Consider the following 22,701-nt stretch of genomic DNA (forward strand, 5'->3'; position numbering starts at 1 on the left):
ATTCCAGCAGCCACATCACTTGACTCGTTAGAGCAACATACTTTACTCAGCTTCCTGGGAATGCCAGTGTGAAAACATGAAGAATAAACTGCATTCCCATGTATGCTTATATACATACATTTAACTTAAATTTAGACACATTCAAATCTTTGAAGAGAAATACTTATTTTTAAAGATGATAAACAGTTTTCCAAATTGCTGAATTTCTTTCTTGATTGACTATTTTTGTTTAGTTTTATTTTATTTCATGTACTCTCCCTCCGCACTTCTGAGTAGATTGTATGGACCTAAAATGGAAGGGAAATTCCCCTCATATTACACATATGCTTTTTATCTTTTTTCAAGATGAAGGTGAGGAATATTTGCATTTTTTTTTCTCAGATTATCTCTCAATTGAGTTTACATGATCATTATCAGGAGTTTGAAGAATAGTTAAATTTTGTAGCTTGCTTTGTTTATTGCATTGTGTCAGGGTTTTATCTTTAATCAAGAAAAGGATTCTCTTGTTACATTATCATCTCAACATAGTTTTTCCTGTGAAGTTTTTACTGATAAATAAAGGACATCCTTTGTTTTGATATGAATTGTTTCTTTTTATTTGATAATTTTTGTGAGAGAAAAACTACTTGAATAGGTGAACCTAAGAAAACAATTGATACCTTTTTATTGAAAAGAATTACTGGAGGGGCAAGTGAGGCTATATCGAAGAGGTTGAGTTTGGAATGTCAGATAAGCAATTTGAAAAATGACTTTCTGAGAAATATACTATATACTCTAAAAGATAACTAGGCATACTATATACTGTTTTATGTTTTTTAAGTAAACATGGTTACCAATCAAAATATATTCCTTTTTATTTTATTTTGAGTAAACATCAAGTCTTTGCATGTACTTACTAAATTGAATTAAATAGAGACCTAGATTTTGAGTCATCAGCACAAAAGTAAAAGTAATATATGAAAATAAATAGAAAGGCTTTAGGTTACATTTTTAAAAATAGTTAACTACGTTTTCAGGAATTTAATGATGCTTTTAGAGATTATGTATTTTATTATCACTAAGCTACTGTTTGAAAAATATCTCTACAGCATGCTAACTGACTCTTAGTTCTTAGTCTTAACACCTTTTCGGTTTTTAACTTATACGACATGATTTGATTCCAATGGCTTTAGTTACACTTTGGGAAAAATAAAACTCACTTACTTTTCCTTGACTTTCTGAAGATTTTGTCATAGTTCTTTATGGATTGGCGCTTCGGTAAACTCTAAATTTCTTTATTAAATTATATTCATATATGTTTGGTTTCAAGAAACTTCAGCGATTATGTGATCCCTCTCCTTCCCAGTTTAGAAATCTCTTCTAAAATAGTCACACTCTAAAATGATTCACTCCTTAAGAGGAAGTTCATGGCATATTCTTTTATTCCCTTTCAGATTTCAGTATAAACCCTTCTTGAATTAGATAGCAACACTCCTGCTGAATGCTTTCTTCCTGACATTCATAGAAGGAAATTTATCTCTTTACAGAGTCTCAGAATTCATTTTTTCAAGTATTTCAAATAACTACATGCTAAAAAAATTTTGTTAAAATTTTAGAAGAAGGGAGTGAGGGAAGGAAGGCAATCATAAACCGTAGTTCTGGGCAGTAAATTCTGTTCTATAATGTCAGTGCTTTTAGTTTGTTATTTTTTGTGTATACCACTTTCTACATGCACCACCACTTCTTTTCTCTAAATTTGGATAGAGATAAAAACCATTTACATGGGTTTCCAAAGTAATTTTCCTAGAAAGGCTTTCAAAATCAATAAAGACGCATGGATTCTGTAGGACAATCCATTGGAGTTCTGGAAGAAATGTTTGAATTTTTATTTGTTTTTATCTTATTTTTAATTTTCTTTGTTTATTTCCCAATGTATATATGTTGCTACAACAGTACAGTAATACATGTATATAACTCATAAATATATATATATGCATATAATGGTATACATAGGCAAAAACTTTCAATAATAGAGATGTGTACATTCCAAAAAGCATGGAAACCTCTGAGCTCACATTGTAATGGCTACTTCACATAGAAATAATTTTACAATGTTTTTAATGATCTATGTCAAGCAAGTATGTTTTTCTTATATATAAGAAAGTAACATGGTAAAATATGAATCATAATTTCTTATTAGTTAAGCTGTATGAAGTTGTGAACATCACAATTTACTAGAATTTTTGTAAAATAAGTGTTCTGTAGTAATGTTACTGGTTATTGCCATTTTGAAGAGTTCCAGTAGAGCAACATGTTAAAAAAATATTGGAATTAAGATTCTTCAATCAGGTTTTATTTAAATTTTGAGGAAGTTAAGTTTTCAAATACGTATGGTGGAAAATTTTCAGATTTATTGATATATTACTATTATGAAGGTGTACTTATAAATTATGATATAATTATGTACCTTAAAAATTTTAATAGTGTTTTTAAAGACAATGTTTCTATGGTAAATTTGTGATAAAAATTCACATGACTTCTCACCTGAGAAATTTTAAATTAATAAATTTTAGTGCAAAACTTAAAGCTGTATATAAGTTCATATGTTTTTATCCTTTTATAGTGATAAAAACAAGAGAAGAACTAAAACAGTAAAGAAAACATTGGAACCCAAATGGAACCAAACATTCATTTATTCTCCAGTCCACCGAAGAGAATTTCGGGAACGAATGCTGGAGATTACCCTTTGGGATCAAGCTCGAGTTCGAGAGGAAGAAAGTGAATTCCTAGGAGAGGTATCTGGAATTACTTTACACTTGCACTATTCATGACATCCTAGATACTTGTGTTTATATAACTTTCAGTGTAATTTTATATTTCCAATATCTAAAAGAGTAAGCATAATTTCTTTAATAAAATGAATTTAGCTACTGCTTTAAGACAAAATTTATTGATGCCATAAAAATCAATGATTCTAAATACTCTGTGACAGTTTTACATGTTTATTCCTACTATAGAAACCTTGGGTTGAATGATAAAAGGTTGGTTTGTATTTCACAGATAGATTCCTTTGCTTTATAGTGTTCTGTACATCGTGTTAGTTTACTGAGCCAACTATACCACTAGGAATTCAATAATATATTTAGGAATTATTTCTTAAGCCCTATAATGTGCCAGAAATTGTGCTGGGGACTGAAACTTCAAAGGTGAAGTAGGCATATTATTTTCATCAAGAAATTTATAATCCTTTTGGGAAATAAAAAAGTGAATAAGTGATTATTTTATATCATGAATTTGCATGGCACACCATATAATGGGTAGAATGCAAGAGAAATACATTCTGTGCTGTGAAGGGGAGGAGGGGTGGCCTAGGGAAAACTCCACAAAGAAAGCAGAATTCAGCAAAGTAAAAGGGAGTGAAATCCCTTCATCCTGCAGACAATACCTGAGGTGAAAGGGTCATGGGCAACTGCATTGAAACTGGGAGAGAAAGTGGTGAGAAAGGGACCAGATCATGCCCCTTAATGTTTCATATTAAGAAGTTGGGATTTGATTGTGTGGCTAATGGGAACCAATGATGGATTTTAAAAATGATTACATTTGCACTTGAGAAAAATATTTCTAGCTTTAATGTGGAGAATAGATTGGAGAGGGGCAACATGGGAAGCAGTTCTCCAGCTATTAGCACAGTAAGTTATCCACTTTCAGGTTTCTTCAGTGTGATTGGTTTTCCTGAGTACATTAATTTGCAGTCTCAAGGGAAAAATAATCCATAGAAATGTCAAACTGAATAGTGTTAGCTAAGAACTTGAAGGATGAAAAACTTATAAATCAGTTGACAAGAAGAATAACAGTTGTTAGGAATAGTTACTCTAGAGCCAGTTTCCTGGGCCTGCATTCCTGGCGATACTGCTTTTTAGCCTGTGTTCTTGAACAAGTTCTTTACCCTTTTGTGCTTCGATTTCCTCTTCTTCCAAGTGAGAATAATAGTAGTAAGCCACTCAAGGTTAATATGAAGGTAAACTAAGTGTGTGTGTGTGTGTGTGTGTGTGTGTGTGTCTGTATCTAATAGCTTTACTATTATAATGATCATTGTTATAAAAGTTCTGAATTCATTTAGGAACGTTTCTATATTATTTGTATATTACATCAGTCCTTTGCCTCTTGGGTTTTTAGATTTTAATTGAATTAGAAACAGCATTATTAGATGATGAGCCACATTGGTACAAACTTCAGACCCATGATGTCTCTTCATTGCCACTTCCCCACCCTTCTCCGTATTTGCCACGACGACAGCTCCATGGAGAGAGCCCAACACGAAGGTTGCAAAGTAAGATTATAGTTGCATTTACCATATCTTTATTAAATTTTTACAGTCTTTAATGGTATGTGTGAGACAGAATTGATGATAACATTGTGGATAATATAGGTGTCTATTAGTGTTTTCATAGCTATTGATGCTTTCAAATTGTTTGTTATACTAAAATGAGGTTATACCAGTAGCATCCCTCCTTTTCACAATATGGAAGTGTTTTGTGGCTGTATTTTGAATCATATGACCCCAAAGAAGCATAGTTATGTTTTAATTTGAGCGCTTAGATTCTGAAATATAAGAATGAGACAGCTAATGTAGAAGAGTTTGGTCGAATGGCTATAGATACCTGAGATTATGATTTCTACCTCTATTATCCCTAGCTTTTATGAATATGTAGGACAGCAAGTATAGTGTAGTGATTGAAACCATGAGGCTTTGGTCTCCAACTGACTTGAGTTTAAATTGATTCTCTCATTTGAGGCATGTCATTTCTCTTTGTCTTACTTTCCTCATTTATAAAATGGGAAGAATAATGCTTATATTACAAAGTGGTTTAACAATTAAATAATTTAAGATATAAACTAATGTCATTATTGTTGTTATTATCAGCTTTTTCATTTTGCTCTGGCTTATACGGAATTCAAACTATAAAATAAAATTAGATCAATCTAGAGAATCCTAAGGAAACTCTCAGAAATATTTTCCAGGTTTAAAAGTTCTGTTGTTGGCTCTTGTCCTCATAATTCAGGATTTTTTATGATGGTTCTGTTATTAAAAGTTGAGGGGGATGCTTGTTGCTTTGAATGGTATTCATGGGGTAGTTTTATTTTCATGAGATCAACATGTTCCAGGTTCAGCAACATTTTTGTTGAATGCTAGAAGATTAATTGACATTAACCAAATTTCAGAAGTATAGATTAATAAGCATGAATGCCATGTCAGTTATTGATTATGAGAAATGTAGTTGAAAAGATAACGAATTTTTTATTATTAGTTATCATTTATTATTTATATGGATCACATCCTTCTTGCTGAATAGAGGGCTAAATTATGTAAGACGGCTGCTTGATGAGTTGAGCAGATAATTAGAGTGAAGGATTGGTCCTACAGACTAGTTTGTCAGAGGACAGTCTAGAGAATTATCTTTACTCCTTTTATAAAATAATCTCTCTAATAACTGGAATGGTATTTCCACTAGATACAGTCTCTTGCAATTGAACAATATTAGTTGTACACTAATTCCACAGAATGTTTCAGCCTTCCCACAGAGTAAACACCCATCCACCCCTATTTGCAAATGCTGTTACAACATCCTTTGTTGTAATAATTACAACATTGCAATGAATTTTATGTAGGCTGATTTTAGAGTGTCTGCTGTTTTTGGCCACTATAATCTACTCACTGTGTTCTCTCTAAATAATAATATAGGATTATGGGTTACTATATAAAGGTTACTAATATAATTCATTATGTACTAATTCTCACAGCTTTAAGTTTATAGGCTACTAATGCTAACCAGCATTGCTCTTTCTTATAATATTTTCCTTCTCTCCACTTGCTCCAATTGTTATTGCAATAAGGAGCATACTTGAGGACTCTCAAACCCTGAAACCCTTTAATATACCTACATTTTTTTTTGTTTGTTTTTCTCCCTCGGTAATTAGGAATAGTGGAAAGGAGGGGAAATGAAAGTACAGTACTTTCTAGTTATCTGTGTGTGCCATGAATTTTCATGTAATGGCTAATTTAATTATTTTATGGCTTTTCATAATCCCTAATTCAAAAGTGGTTCTTCTGTTACTTAGTTATTATTAGTATTAAACTTACCTATTGGTAACGTAGTAGTTTCATGTTATACTATGTCAATTTTGTCACTATCTATTAACTGAACACTAATAAAATTAATTTTCAATATTTGAACATGTAGCTAAAATAGTTTTTTTCCCCTAAAATGTTATTATTTATTAGCAATGTGTAAGCCTGAAGATAAGTAAAAAATGTATATATGCATAAAAGAAAGAAACAAAGACTAGAAAATACGCTTAAAATAACAAGAAAATCAGACATTACTATTTGCTGAGGACATATTGCTCATCAATGGCAAATAAAAGTCAGGGTTTTTCTCCATGAAGAGGGTAAATATACTTCTTTATTAGTATGTTTCATAATGTCACAAATCATGATCCTTAACATATGTGGTGGAACATATGCATGAACTGTTATCAAAAGTATATAATAACCTCTTATGATGATACCATGAACAACTGATTGTACACTGTGGATAAATGTATGGTATGTGAATATAACTCTATAAAATTGTAGGAAAATATATATATAGGAGTAAAAGTGTTGGAGAAAACATGGTGAGAGGGATGATGCCTCACCAATATGGACTAACTACAATGTGTGAACTCAGAATTGAATCTTAGAACATAGCCTAACATGGACACAATAATTGTAGTAGTCCCTGGATTGTAAGCTGTTACAGCAGTTAACTCTATCGCTGAATTGTAAGGCCTATCTCTAAACTTTGAGATGCTGATCCCCTAGCATATGTTGTCACAAACATTGGTACTGGCGGTTTGATGTGCTGAGCCCTCGAGCATGGGACTTGCCCTTATGAAGCTCATTACCACAAAGGAGAGTCTAAAGTTGTATGTAATGGTGCCTAAGAGTCTCCCCCTGAGTACCTCTTTGTTGCTCAGATGTGGCCCTCTCTCTCTAACTGAGCCATCTCGACAAGTGAACTCGCTGCCCTCCCCACTATGTGGGACCCGACTCCCAGGGGTGTAAATCTCCCTGGCAATGCAGAGTATGACTCCCGGGGATGAATGTGGACCCGGCATCGTGGGACTGAGAGTATCTTCTTGACCAAAAGGGGGATGCAAAATGAGACGAAATAGTTTCAGTGGCTGAGAGATTCCAAATGGAGTCGAGAGGTCGCTCTGGTGGACATTCTTATGCACTATATAGATAACACCTCTTAGGCTTTAATGTATTGGAATAGCTAGAAGTAAATACCTGAAGCTACCAAACTCTAACCCAGCAGTCTGGACTCCTGAAGACAATTATATAATAATGTAGATGACAAGGGGTGACAGTGTGATTGTGAAGACCTTGTGGACCACACCCCCTTTATCTAGTGTATGGATGAGTGGAGGAATGGGGATAAAAACTAAAGGACAAATGGGGTGGGATAGGGGGATGATTTGGGTGTTCTTTTTAAACTTTTATTTTTTATTCTGGTTCTGGTTCTTTCTGATGTAAGGAAAATGTTCAGAGATAGATTGTGGTGGTGAACGCATAACTATGTGGACAGTGGATTGTACATCATGGATGATTGTATGGTGTGTGAATGTATTTCAATAAAACTGAATTTAATAAAAAAATAAAATAAATAAAAATAAAATAAAAACAAAATAAAAAAAAAGTATATAATAACCTCTTATTTACTCCCCATATTTGCATAATAGTATGTTTTGATATTCAACCTCTGAGGCTATGAGCATCACCCCGAGGCTATGAATTTATGGAATGTAGATGGATATTTATAGCTATTTCAAATGAATAAATAGTAATATTGGAATTCCTTTCCTCCTATATATAATTTCCTATTTTAATTTTATAGATTAAATGCAGTACTTCATTTACATGGACATTAGTAATTTATAATTCTTATTACTATATGAGGAAGTATTTTAAAATCATTATAAAAATAATCATTTCATGTGTCTTATTTTTAAAATATTTTTTAAAAAATCCTTTTTGATATGAAAGCCCAGACATGTTTGATTATAAGCTTTGAATGGTTTCCCAAATGATGTCTTGGGATAACTATATGAAGTAGATGACTTTTTCCTATACCAGTATTTCTGCATGTGACAAAATAAGAATGTTCTATGTATTAAAACATTTATAGAATGGCCCTAGACTCATTGCTCCAAAATTCTGAAAGAAATTAGTGTATCAAAAATTCAAATTTTAATAAGAAAGTACTATTTTTTGGAACAGTTATTTAACTTCAGGCTACTCATGCCTGCTTTCTTACAGGTATTATTATTTTTATATTAACAAAGGATGGGAGGAACAGTGAGTATTTCAAAGACTGATTGATTAAACATTTTTGAAAAGATACAACCAAGAGTAGAACTATGATTACAAATAGTTAAAAAGAAAAAAATAGAGAAGTGGGGTTGTTTTTTAGATGGCAGAGTACCTCACATATTCACACAATTTTATCAATTTATTTAAAATTAAAATTAATTTTTATTGACAAATAGTATACTGACCACAAAAAAAACTCCCTCTTCCCTGTCAGTGCCCATCCCCTGGTAACCTCTAATCTATTTTCTGTTCCTGCAAAATTGCTATTTCTGGATATCTTATATATGTGGCATCATACAACATGTGTCCTTTTGTGCCTTGCTTATTTCACAGAGCATAATGTTTTCAAGGGTCATTCATCTTGTAGCGTGTCTCAGAATTTCATTCTTTCTTATGGCTGAATAATATTATTGTGTATATATACAACATTTTCTTTATCCATTCATCTGTTGATGGAAACTTGGGTGGTTTCCTCCTTTTGGCTATTGTAATGCTTCTGTGAATGTCAATGTGCAATTATCCGTTTGTGACCCCATTTTCAGTTTCTTTGGGCATATTCCTATGAGTGATTTGTGGGGTCATATGCTAATACTATATTAAACATTTTATGGAATCATGTCGCTTTCCACATTCTACTGCACTATTTTACATTCTTAACAACAAGGCAGTAGAGTTCTAATTTCTCTGCATTCTCTCCAATACTTTTTAAATAATACCTATTTTTGTGGATGTGAAGTAGTATCTCACTTTGAGAATCATTTTGATTTGCAATTTCCCTAATAGCTAATGATGTTGAGCATCTTTTCATATGTTTTTTGGCAGTTTGTATATCCTCACTGGAGAATGTATGTTCAAGTCCTTTGCCTATACTTTAAATTTTGTTATAACATTGTAAAAATTCTTTGTATATTCTGGATATTAAGTCATTATCCAATATATGATTTCCAACTATTTTCTCCCATTCTGTAGATTGTCTTTTTACTTTCTTGATAATGACCTTTTATCTGCAATAGTTTTTAATTTTGATGAAGTTGAGTTCATCTGTTGTTTCTTTTGTTGTTCATGCTTTTCGTGTTATATTTAAGAGTTCATTTCTGAATCCCAGATCATGAAGATTTGTCCCTATAGTATCTTCTAAGAGTTTTGTTATTTTAGCCTTTTTAGTTAGTTGCTTGATTCACTTTGAGTTAATTTGTCTATATGGCATGAGAGGCGGGGTTCAGCTTCATTATTTTGCATGTGGATGTCAAGTTTTCCCAACACCATTTGATACAAAAACTATTTCTCCAAAACAAGTAGTTGGAACACTTGTTGAAATTAATTGTCCATAGGTATGTGGGTCTGTTTCTTGACTTTAATTTCTTTTTAATTGGTCTGTTTGTCAGTCTTCATGCCAACACTACACTGGTTTGATTACTGTAGCTTTGCAGTACCTTTTGAAATCAGGAAGTGTGAGTCCTCTAACTTTTTTTTCCTCAAAATTATTTTGACTGTTTGAGGTCCCTTGGGATTCCATACAAATTTGAAAATCAACTTTCCATTTCTGCAAAATAGCCTGCAGCAATTATGATAGGGATTATTTTGAATCTATAGATCACTTTGGTTAGTATTGATATCTTAAAAATATTAAGTCTTCCTATTCATGAGCATGAGATAGTTTGCCATTTATTTAGGTCTCTTAATTTCCTTTAGCAGCATTTTTTAGTTTTCAGTGTACAAGTCTTTCACGTCCTTAAGTTTATTCCTAAATATTTTGTATTTTTAGATGCTAGTGTTAGTGGAATTGTTATCATAATTTCATCTTTGGATTGTTCATTGCTAGTGTATATAAACATAATTGATTTTTTGCTTGTAGACCTTCTGCACTGCCAGTTTGCTTAATTTGTTAATTAGCTCTAGTAGTTTTCTTGTAGATTACTTGGATTTTCTGTATGTAAAATAATTTCATATGCAAATCAAGATAGTTTTACTTCTTCCTTTCCAATTTAGATTCTTTTATTTCTTTTTTGTCTTGCTGTTCTGGCTAAAATTTATAGTACAATATTAAATAGCAATGGTGAAAATAGGCATTTGTCTTGTTCTAGATTTTATGGAGGAAGTTTTCCATCTTTAACCATTGAATAAAATGATAGTTGGATGTTTTTCATAAATGGTCTTGGTCATGTTAAGGAAGTTCCTTTCTCTTCATAGTTTTCAGAGGGTTTTTAATTTAAAAAATATGCTGTATTTTGTCAAATGCCCTTTTTGCATCTATTGATAACCATTTGTTTTTTTCTCCCTTGATTCTTTTATAGGATAGTACATTGATAGATATTCATTTGTTGAAACATCCTTAAACTCCTGGAATAAATGCCACTTAGTAATGGTGTAAAAATCATTTAAACGTGCTGTTTTATTTGGTTTGCTGGTATTTTATGTAAAGGATTTTTTTGGATCTATATTCTTAAGGAAAATTTGTCTGTAATTTTCTTTTCTTGTGATTTATTTATCAGGCTTTGGTATCAGGGTAATGCTGGCACCCTAAATGAATTAGGATGTTTCCTCTCTTCATGAATTATCTGGACTTTTTTTTTATGCCATTTTTTTTTATTGTGATTGTTCACATACCATACAATTATCCATAGATCCAAAGTGTACAATCAGTTGCCCCCTGGTACCATCATACCATCACCACAATTAATTTTTGTTCAATTTTTAGAACATTTTCATTACTCCAGAAAAGAAATAAAGACAAAAAAGAAAGAAAAAAAGGAAACTCAAATCCTCCCATATCCCTAACTGCCCCCGCCCCACATTGTTGACTCATAGTATTGGTATAGTACATTTGTTACTGTTTATGAAAGAACATTGAAATACTACTAACTGTAATATATAGTTTGCAACAGGTATATATTTTTTCCTATATGCCCCTCTATTATTAACTTCTAGTTATAGTGTCATACATTTGTTCTGGTTCATGGAAGAGATTTCTATTTGTACAGTTAATCTTGGACATTGCCAGGTGGAAGGTTTTTCATTATTGATTCAGTCTCTATACTTACTTAGTTCTGTTGAGATCTTCCATTTCTTCTTGAGTCTGTTTAGGTAATTTGTATGTTTCTAGGAATTGACCATTTCATCTGGATTATCTAAATTTTTGGCATGTAATTGTTCATAGTATTCTCTCATAATTCTTTTTGTGTCTGTAAAGTCAGTAGTGATTGCCACCATTTTCATTTCTGATTTTAGTTCTTTATTTTCTCTGTCAGTCTAGCTAAAGGTTTGTCAATTTCATTGCTTTTTTCAAAGAACTTTTTGTTTTGTTGATTCTTTCAATTGATTTTCTATTCTTTAGTTATATTTCTCTATTCTAACCTTAATTATTTTATTTTTCTGCTAATATTGGGTTTATATAGCTCTTTTTATAGTCCTCAAGGTGTGAAATTAAGCTATTGATTTGAGACCTTTTTTTTCCAATGTGCATTCCTAGCTATAAATTTCCCTCTAGGCACTGCCTTCATTATATCCCATAAGTTTTAGTATGTCTGGTTTTCATTTTCATTCATCTCTATTTTCTAACTTCCTTTGTGATTTCTTCTTTAACTCTTGGTTAAGAATGTGCTTTTTTATTTCCACATATTTTAAATTTTCCAGTTTTTCTTCTGTTATTGCTTTTTAGCTTTGTTTCCTCAAGGTCAGAGGACTTACTCTATGATTTCAATATTTTAACATTTTTGAGACTTCTCTTGTGCCTTAACATATAGTCTATTCTGGAGAACCTTCCATGTGCACTTGAAAAGAATGTGTATTTTATTGTTTTTGGGTGAAGTGTTCTATATATTTCTGTTAGATCTAGTGTTCAAGTCTTCTATTTCTTGTTGATCTTTTGTCTGGGTCTTCTGTCCATTATTGAAAATGGTGTATTGAAATATTCTTCTTTTAATGTACAACTGTCTACATATCCCTTCAAATCTGCTCCATATATTTTAGGGCTCTGCTGTTAGTTGCATATATCTTCTTGTGGAATTAATGCCTTTATTAGTATATAGTGACCTTCTTTGTCCCTCATAGCAAGTCTGTTTTATCTGATATTAGTATGCTACACCAACTATCTTTGGATTACTATTTGCATGTAATATTTTTTTCTATGTTTTCACTCTCAAGTTGTTTGTGTCTTTAGTAAATAGCATATAGTTGGATCATACTTCTTTATCCATTCTGCCAATCTTTGCCCTTTTAATCCATTTACAATCAAGTTAACTACTGAGAAGGCAAGAATTTCTTCTGCCAGTTTGCTAAATGTTTTTATTTATGTCTTATACTTATTTTGGCACTCCTTTCCTCTATGAATGCTTTTCTTCTTGTCAAGATGATCTTTTGTAATGAGCCATTTTAAATCACTTCCCATCACTTCCCATTTCCTCTTGTGTAGATTTTTATATGTTCTTTTTGTGTTTTCTTACAATTTGGTTTGTATTGATACCAATTTCACATCACACAGTCTGTTCCTATATCCCTCAGTTCCTCTGCTATATGTTGTTCTTTTCACAAATTATATCTTTATACATTTTGTGTCCAGTAATGAAGATTTATGATTGGTTTTTATGCACTTTATTTTCAAGGGATAAAATAAGTAAAACATAGCATTGCAAATGAAAAATGCATCCTTGCATTTTTATAAGTACAAAGTGACCTATAGTTGTGATCTTTATTTCTTTATACAGCTTCAAGTTACTGTCTGGTGTCTTTTCCTTTCAACATGGACTTCCTTCAGCATTTCCTATAAGACAAGTCTAGTGGTAATGAACTACCACAGCTTTTGTTTATCCACAAATGCACTACTTTCTTCCTCAGTTTTGAAGGACAATTTTGCTGAATATATTAATATTGAATAACAGGTTTTTGTTTTTTCCTTTCAGCACTTTGAATATGTCATCCCACTGTCTTTTTGATTCCATGGTTTCTAATGAGAAATCAGAAGTTCATCTTTTAAGGATTCCTTATATGCATGTGTTGCTTCTCTCTTGATATTTTCACTATTCCCTCTTAATCTCTGGCATTCAACAGTTTGAGTATAATGTTCCTCAGTGTAGACCTCCTCGTGTTTATCCTGATTGGAGTTCATTGGGCTTTTAGATTTGTATATTCTTATCTTTCATCAGATTTGAGAATTTTTTAGCCATTATTTTTATTCTTCCTCTTTCTATTTTCTTATTCTGAGACCCCTAAAATGTGTAGATTGGTATGCTTGATTGTATCCCACATGTTCCTTAGGCTCTGTTAATTTTTCTTCTTTCTGCTCTGGAGACTGGGCAATTTCAATATCTTATTTTCTAATACACTGATTCTTTCTTCTTCCTGCTTTAATCTGCTATTGACTCCTATTGAACTTTTAATTTTAGTTATTGTACACTTGAGCTCCAGAATTTCTATTTGTTTCTTCTTGTTAATTCCTATCTCATTATTGAAATTCTTATTTTGTTCATAATTGCTTCCCTGAATTCCTTTAAATCCTTGTCTGTATTTTCCTTTTGTTCACTGATTCTACCTAAAAGAGTTTATCTGAGATCTTTGATTAGTCATCCCAGTGACTGGACATCCTCTGGTATAGTTTCATTTGAATTCTCTTTTTCCTGTAACTGGGCTATATTTTTTATGTTTCCTTGTATGTTTTGTAGTTTTTTGTTGACAACTGGACATTCTGAGTGCAGTGTTATTGTCACTTTGGAAATCTAGTTTTCCCACTTCTCAGTCTTCCAGACCAAGAAAACTGAAGGGGGGCGGGGAACAAAGGAAAGAAAGAGAGAAGAAAGGAAAAATATACTAACAAAAAAACCAAACACACTCCTCTAAAAAAAAGAAAGTTACACTGCATGTCCAGGTCTCTGAGTAGATTCTGTTGAGAAGCTGGAAACTGCTGCTTTCAAGACTGAAACTAAGGCTAGTGTCTGTACTGGTCCCTCAAGGATCTGCCAGACCAAAAAACACAAAAGAAGAGATGGAAGGAAGAAAAGAAGGGAGGAAGGAAGGTAGAAAAGGAAGGAAGGACAGGGGAGAAGAGAGAAAGAGAGGAAAAGAAAGGAAGAAAAAAGAAACCCCTGCTGCCATGAGGGCCAAAAATGAGGCTAGTGTTCATGCTGTCCCTCAGGTATCTGTCAGACCAAGAAATACATGCACATGCAAGTGAAAAAAGAGAAAATCAACCAAATTCTCTTGGTAGATGCTGGTGTTTGGTCAGAACCCTTGCTGCCTTGAGAGCCAAACCAAGGCTAGCATCTGCACTAGTTCCTCAGAGATCTACCAAACAACAAAACAAAACAAAACACCACAAGAAAGAGAAAGAAAGAAAACCAACCAAGAAAAGCTACTGGCTGTATATGTCCTGGTGAATGCTGGTAGAAGGCTGGGATTCATTGCTGCCTAAAGGGTTAAATCTAAAGCTAACATACGCACTGGTTCCTCAGGGATACCCCAGACCAAATGTGACTTCCAACTCCAACTTCTGGAGGAAGACATTTCCTCTGCTTGCCATAGCCTCAGTCTGCTGCTTCCAGAATCCAGGTCACATTTCTGCAGTGGCTGCCACCATTTACACCGCCCTGGCTGCAGGGCTAAGCAATGGCAGCTGGTTGCTGGTTCATGCATGCCCTCATTTACAAAAGCTGAAATCTCAGCAGTGTCTCCCTCTGTCCAGAACTCCCATGGAGGTTCTGAATACCAAAGCTTGTTCCAAGGTCACCACCTAGTTAATTCCAATCTCTTTTTCCAAAAACATCATTCATTTTTCTGGATGGAGGGAGCAACCTGTAAAACTTCCTACTCTGCCATTTTGCTCTTCATTCGCCTACTATCTTAAGTTTGATCAATTAATGAGAAGCTTTTTCATTACCTTCTGTATTAGTTAGGGTTCTCTAGGGAAACAGAACCAACAGGCGATATCTGTAAACATGAGATTTTATAAAAGTGTCTCACACAACTGTGGGGGCGCATGAGTCCAAATTCCTTAAGACAGGCAGCGAGCTGGCAACTCCTATGAAGGTCTTTGATGAACTTCCCAGGAGAAGCTGGTTGGCTGAAGAAGAAAAGACAGTTCTATCTCTTCTCCCTTAAAAGTTTAACTGATTGGATTAAATCCAGCTGATTGAATTCTTTCATTGCAGAAGACATGCCCTCCATTGATGTAATAGGTCACAGATGCAGTCAATTGACTATGATTTAATAAAACCAGCCTTCTGGTTTATTAACCAGCCACAAATGCCCTTGCAGTAGTGGTTAGGCCAGTGCTTGCTTGCTTGCTTGACCAGACAACTGGGCACCATCACCTGGCCAAGTTGACACATGAACCTAACCATCACACCTTCCTAGAATATAAAGAGATTGCATCAAGTATATTTTGATATTTAAGTTTTTGTTGTTATATATTCTTTACTGTTATTCAGTTAAAATTGTAAAGTGGCTTAAAGGAAAAATCTCACCTTCAACATGACAGAAGTTATTTATAAATTTATTACTTTAATTCTTATTAACTACTCTCATTTCAATTTGAACTATAAAGATGCAATCATAGTTTTCTTTAATTTGACCCTTCTTTCTTTTCTTTGTCTCATATCATTCAGATTTGTCTCTTTGACTTCTCAAGTATTAACTCTCCACTTAGTAAAATTTAGTATTACCACCCCTTTCGAACTGCTACACGAAATAGAGAGTAGCGTATGTACTATATTTTCATTCAGCCCCATGACTACAAGTCTTAAAAGAAAAATTAATGGGAAGAAATCATTGTGACATGTGATAACCAAAATGATACTGTTATGAGGTATAGGATAAATAATGTTTGATTTCATAATTAAGGTTTTTTTTCAGTATTTCAGCTATTTGTGGGTATTTTTGGCCACTATTTCTTCTATTTTCTACTACATATTCTCACTCCTTTCTTTCTGAGACTTCTGGGAAATGTATTATCATCTCTTGATATTGTTCCACAGCTTATGTTTATTTTTAAGTCTTTTTTGCTCTATATGCTTCTATTTTGATTATTTTTATTCACCAGCCTTCAAATTCACTATTATTTTCTTCTACAGTGTCTAATCTTCTGTGAATACCATACTATGAATTGTTTTATTGAAGGTATTGTATTTTTCATTTTAAGGTTTGCATTTGGTTTTCTTAGAAGTTTCCATAGCCTTTCTGAAATTCCCCCTCCTTTATTATACATGTGTCTTTATAAACATACTCATATATGTAAACATATATGTTTATACATATATGTAATATGCTTTAAATTATTTAAAGTATTTAGAATATTTATTTTAAAGTCCTTGCCTGCTAATACTAACATCTCAATCTTCTGTGTGTGTACTTCTAAATCTCTTTTTTCCCTTGGTTATGGATCATATTCTGTGTGTATCTGTTTAAAAATATGCTTAATGATTTTTTGTTATATGAAGGACATTGTCTTTAATACATTTTAGAGAGTTTGGATTTTAAAGAGTCGAGCATTTTCTTTTAGCAGTTAGTGAAATTACTGAAAGATCACCTTGATCCTGTGGCATATATGTTCAGTTTTCTTTTGGTGCTTCGCCTGGTCAAATCATTTGGTTTATAGTTCTTATCTCTAAGATGTGGCTTTTTAAGAAAAAGCCGAGGGTGTTATCCAAGCTCCTGTAATATAGTTGAACTCAAACTTGTCCTTGTCTCCTCAGCACTAGGAAGTTGCTAAAATCTCTGCAGCTCTTTTATCCTTCCTGCTGAGGCTTTTTGCTGTTTCTTTCCTTGTCTTACTCTAAGCAGTTTACAATTTAGGCAAGAATTTGAGAGGCCTTTGTGTGTAAATTTGAGTCTCTCCCTTCTCTGGTTCCCTTGTTTCTAGGATGTCCCCCTTGATTTTAGCTGCTCTGACAGCCCTGAATTCTGACCTTGGGTTCCTCAGACTTGTAAGACTGCAGCTTTTTGCTTGAGCTATAACAAGTTTAACAGGGATTTCCCGCTTAGGTAAGAATTTGAGGGTCCTTTATGTGTAAATTTGGGCCTCTGTTTTCTGGTTCCCTCCTTTCTAGGATGTCCCTGTCAATTTTAACTGCTCTGACAGCCCTGAATTCTGGCTTCTAACTCCTCAAACTTATGAGACAGAAGCTTTTTGCTTGAGCTATAAGTCCTCTCTAGTGAGTCTAATAGGGATTTCCCTCAGGAGAAAGCATGGTTAAATATGTGCTTTCCTTGTTTCAACTGTCATATCACCAGTTTTCACCATCATTAGTTTGTTCTCTGATGTCTTTAAACAGATTTTTTTAAATATATTTTCCAGACTTTATAATTATTACTATCTGGACCATTAGTCCAATATAAGCTACTCTACCATTGTCAGAACAAAACTCTAAACTTTTTACTGAAATATAGCATACATAAAGAAATGTGTATAAATCATAAATACAGGGTTTTTGCAAAGTAAACATACCATGTAACCAATACCCAGGTCTAGAAATAGGGCATCACCAACACTCCAATCACCCTTTTTCTTTTACCCTTCCAGTAATTACTTGCCCATAAGGTAAAAACTATCCTGATTTCTAATGTCATAGTACAGTTTTGCTTATTTTTGAACTTCATATAAATGGAATACACATACCAATTTTATACAAATGGTATTAAACAATATATATTTTTTCACATCTGGCTTTATTTTTCTTAACAACATGTTTGTGAAATTCAGCAATATTGACGTGTATAATTGCAGTTAATTTATTTTAACTGCCACATAGTTTTCCTGTCTATAAATACACAATTTTATGCATTCTATAATTGATTATTAGTTTGAGTTCAGATTTTGGCTATTACTAGGAGTGATGCTATGAACATTCCTATACTTGCCATTTTCACAATCATGTGTATTCATTTTTGCTGGGAATATACCTAGGAGTTGGATGGATGAGTCATGGGCCATGCACATATTAAATTACAGTAGATATTGTTAAAGAGTTTCCTAAAGTTTTACCAACTTATATTACTTACATTAGTGAATGCGGGTTCCATCTCTCCAAATTTTGCCTACACTTGGTATTTTCTGCTTTTCATCATAGCAATTCAGGTGGGTATACAGTGTTATCTCATTGTATCTTTAATTTGCATTTCTTGAATTAACTTTTTATAGATTAATTAGATATCCTCTTCTATAAAGTACCCTTTTCAAACCTCTTGCAATTTTTCTTTTGGTTTGTCTTTTTCTTATTGATTTATAAGTTTTTTTAATCATAGATTTGAATTATTTGTTGGATATGTGTATTGAACATGTATTCTACCCTGTGGCTTGCCCTTTTACTATTTAATAGGGTCTTTTGATCAACAGAACTTAATGAATTCCAGTTTTCAGGTTTTTTCTTTAATGTTAGGGCTCTTTTGTATTCTGTTATAAAAATTTTTTACTTCTTCCAGGTCATAAAATATGGCTCCTATGTTTTCTTCTAGAATATTGTTTTACTTTTCTCATTAAATCTACAGTCCATCTGGAATTGATTTTTGTATATGGTGAGAGGTAGGAATCAAAATTCAGTCTTTTTATAATGCAATTTTATTGATACATTCACACATCATGCAGTCATCCAAAGTGTACAATCAGTTGTTCATAGTGTCATATAGTTGTGCACTCACCACGACAATCAATTTTTTCAACTTTTTCATTACTGCAAAAAAAAAAAACTAAAAATAAGAAAATTTTTTAAAAAGTAAAAAGAACACCCAAATCATCTCATACTCCTTTTTCCTCCCTATTATTCATTTACTTTCTGTCCCCCTTTTTTCTACTCACCTGTCCATACACTGGATAAAGGGAATGTGAGCCACAAGGTTTTCACAATCACACAGTCACACCATATAAACTATGTAGTTATATGATTGTTTTCAAGAATCAAGGATACTGGATTGCAGTTCAGCAGTTTCAGGTATTTCCTTCTAGCTATTCTAATACACTAAAACTAAAAAGGGATATTAACATAATGCATAAGAATTATCTCCAGAATGACCACTCGACTCCATTTGAGATCTCTTCCCCTTTTGGTCAGGAAGGCTTTCTCAATCCCATGATGTGAGGTCCAGGCTCATCCCTGGTAGTCATGTCCCATGTTGCCAGGAAGATTTACACCCCTGGGAGTCATGTTCCATGTAGAGGGGAGGGCAGAAAGTTTACCTGCCGAGTGGGCTTAGAGAGAGACAGGCCACAACAAAAGAGGTTCTTGGGGGTGATTCTTAGGCACAATTTTAGGTAGGCTTAGACTCTCCTTTAAAGAAACAAACTTCATAAGGGCAAGCCCCATGATTGAGGACTTGGCCTACCACAATGGCAGTCCCCAGTGCTTGCGAGAATGTCAGGTATTCCCCAGGTGGGGAAGTTTAATGTTTCCACATTTTCCAAGATGTCAAGGAGGCTTTGCAAATGCTTTTTATTCTCTGCCCAAATGACTCTGGGATGTGTTGGGGTTTCACCCTAACCTGTACAAACCAACCAGATCTCACCCCCTATTCAAGGTTCCATGTAATTACGGTGTTTGAATAAACTGACCATTCATGTTAACTTATGTGGTATGCTACAGAAAATATAGATTTTGCACCAAATAAACATCTCTTCTTTGGGCTCACACAGAAGCTGAGTTTAAAACACAGTCAATATTATCCTTTATCTTTTAGTCTGGTTTACCTTAGTTCTATTCAATTCCATTTTGTTCATATCTCTAATTAAAGTCTGATCTCTTTTTCAGCTTCTTTAATACTTTCTGTGTGGAGTAATGCTGACATTCATAACTGCTGAACTCTGGCTCTAAATCTCAGGTGTCACGCGGATACCCAAAGTTCTAGGGCCCAACCAGGTTGTACACAAATAGCTCAGCATCTCAGAATTTAGAGACAACTTTTACAACTCATGAATAGATGTGACTGCTGTAAGACCTTACAATCTAGGAACCTTTACCTTCCCCTAATAACCTATGCTCTCAGATTCCTTTCTCAGAGTTTGCACATTATAGCTACTCCATATTAGTGAGGCGTTAAAATGTTTGTCTTCTTGATTCTGACTTATTTCACTCAACATACTGTCCTTAAGGTCCATTCCCCTAGTTGCATACCTCACAACTTCATTTCTTTTTGCCGATGCTCGGTATTCCATTGTATGTATACACCACAGTTCACAATTCCATTTATGGGTCAGTGTTTCCGTAGGCCACCTGCATCCATTGTGAATCATGAATTATGCTGCCATAAACACCAGTGTGCAATGTCCATTCATGTCCATGCTCTCAGTTCTTCCAAGTATATACCCAGTAATGGGGTTGCAAGACCTATGGCAACCCCATAGTTAACTTCCTGTGGAACCACCACAGTGCCCTCCAGCTGGGCTGTGCCATTCTACCTCCCTTCCAACGGAGTGTAGGTACATCCCTCTCTCCACATTTTCGGCAGCACTTGTATCACTCTGTTTACTTTTTAAAACAGTTTTATTCACGCACCATACAGTCCACCCTAAGGAAGCAATCAGTGGTTCCCAGTATAATCACATAATTATGCATTCACCACCATACTCTATATGAGGACATTTCCATTTCTTCCCCAAAGAAAGAGGATAAGGAGAAAAAAAATGAAGAATAAAAATACAAAAGATAGGAAAAAAATAAAATACAGTGGAAAGATCAGATAACAATAACACCACCAAGAATCTCAAATAACTCCCTTATATACCCCTTTTATAGACATTTAGCTTTGGTATATTGCCTTTGTTACAATTAGTGGAAGCAACTTATAGTATTACCGTTAACTATAGACTCTAGTTTGCATTGATTTTTTCCCCTATACCATCACTTTTCAACACCTCGCAATGTTGACATTCATTTGTTCTCCCTCATTTAAAAACATTCTTATATTTGTACATTTAATTACCATCATTGACCATTCTAGTTTTTGCTAAGTTATACAACCCCAGTCTTTATCTTCTATATTTCCTTCTGGTGTCATACATGCCCTTAGCCTTCGACTTCCAACCTCACTCACACTCATCTTTGTTCAGAGTGCTTACAATATTTTGTTACTATCATATACTATTATGCTATCCATTCCATTTCTGGATGTATACAATCAATCCTGTTGAACCTTCTGTACTCCTTCAGCATCAAATGCCCAATCTCTAACCTCTTCCCCCAAAAAACCGGGGTCCTCAAGTCTCAAATTTCGCTCATCAATGTTAATTCATATTAGTCAGACCATACAGTACCATACTGATAGTCCATTTCTATTCTCTTCTCCAAACCTCTACCTCCTGTCTTTTCCTATCTTCCTGTAGCGTTCCTTTTAGCATTTCTTGTAGAGCAGGTATCTTGTTCACAAACTCTCTCAGTGTCTGTTTGTCTGAAAATTTTCTAAACTCCCCCTCATTTTTGAAGGACAGTTTTTCCAGAAATAGAATTCTTGGTTGGCAGTTATTCTCTATCAGTATCTTAAATATATCAAACCACTGCCTTCTCACCTCCATGGTTTCTATGGAGAAGTCTGCACATAGTATTGAGCTTCCCTTGTATGTGATGGATCACTTTTCTCTTGCTGCTTTCAGAATTCTCTTTGTCTTTGACATTGGGTAATACAATTAAGTGTCTTGGGGTCAGTTTACTTGGATCTATTCTGTTTGGGGTATGCTGCACTTCTTAGATCTGTAATTCTATGTCTTTCATAAGAGATGGGAAATTTTCAATGATTTTTTTCCTCCATTATTCTTTCTGCCCATTTTCCCTTCTCTTCTTCTGGGAAACCCATGACACATATATTCATGTGCTTCATGTTGTCATTCAATTCCCTGAGACCCTGCCCATATTTTTCCATTCATTTCCCTATCTGTTCTTTTGTGTGTAGGATTTCAGGTGCCTGTCCTCTAGTTCCTGAATCCTTTCTTCTGCCTCTTCAAATCTGCTATTGTGTTTCTCCATTGTGTTTTTCATCTCTTCTGTTGTGCCTTGCCTTTCATCCCCATAAGTTCTGCCAATTGTTTTTTCAAATTTTCAAGTTCTTCCTTATGTTTGCCCAGTGTCTTCTTTATATCCTTCGTTTCTTTTGCCATATCTTCCCCAGCTTGTTGATTTGATTTTTGAATTGATTTAGCATATTTGTTTGAAGATCTTTAATTAATTTTTTCAACTCCTGTATCTCATTTAAAGTATATGTTTGTTCCTTTGACTGGGCCACATCTTTGTTTTTCCTAGTGTAATTTGTAATTTTTTGTTGTCTAAGCATCTGGTTTCCTTGATTACCCTAACCAGATTTTCCTAGGCCACATGGGCCCAGGTCTTAGGAGGAGG

The 22,701-nt window shown here is 33.8% G+C and overlaps 1 protein-coding gene across 49 annotated transcripts in view; it reads left to right on the forward strand.

Moving 5' to 3' along the window:
* RIMS2 (regulating synaptic membrane exocytosis 2) overlaps nucleotides 1–22,701 on the forward strand; it is a 731,813-nt gene that overhangs the window by 420,273 nt on the left and 288,839 nt on the right. For all 49 annotated transcript variants that reach the window (XM_037802482.1, XM_037802459.1, XM_037802461.1 and 46 more), the window contains 2 exons: nucleotides 2,603–2,774; nucleotides 4,156–4,309. In XM_037802482.1, the coding sequence (XP_037658410.1) occupies nucleotides 2,603–2,774; nucleotides 4,156–4,309 (326 nt within the window). The remainder of the gene's footprint in view (nucleotides 1–2,602; nucleotides 2,775–4,155; nucleotides 4,310–22,701) is intronic.

Source organism: Choloepus didactylus, chromosome 14 (genome assembly GCF_015220235.1).
Source record: "Choloepus didactylus isolate mChoDid1 chromosome 14, mChoDid1.pri, whole genome shotgun sequence".
Lineage (NCBI taxonomy): Eukaryota > Metazoa > Chordata > Mammalia > Pilosa > Megalonychidae > Choloepus > Choloepus didactylus.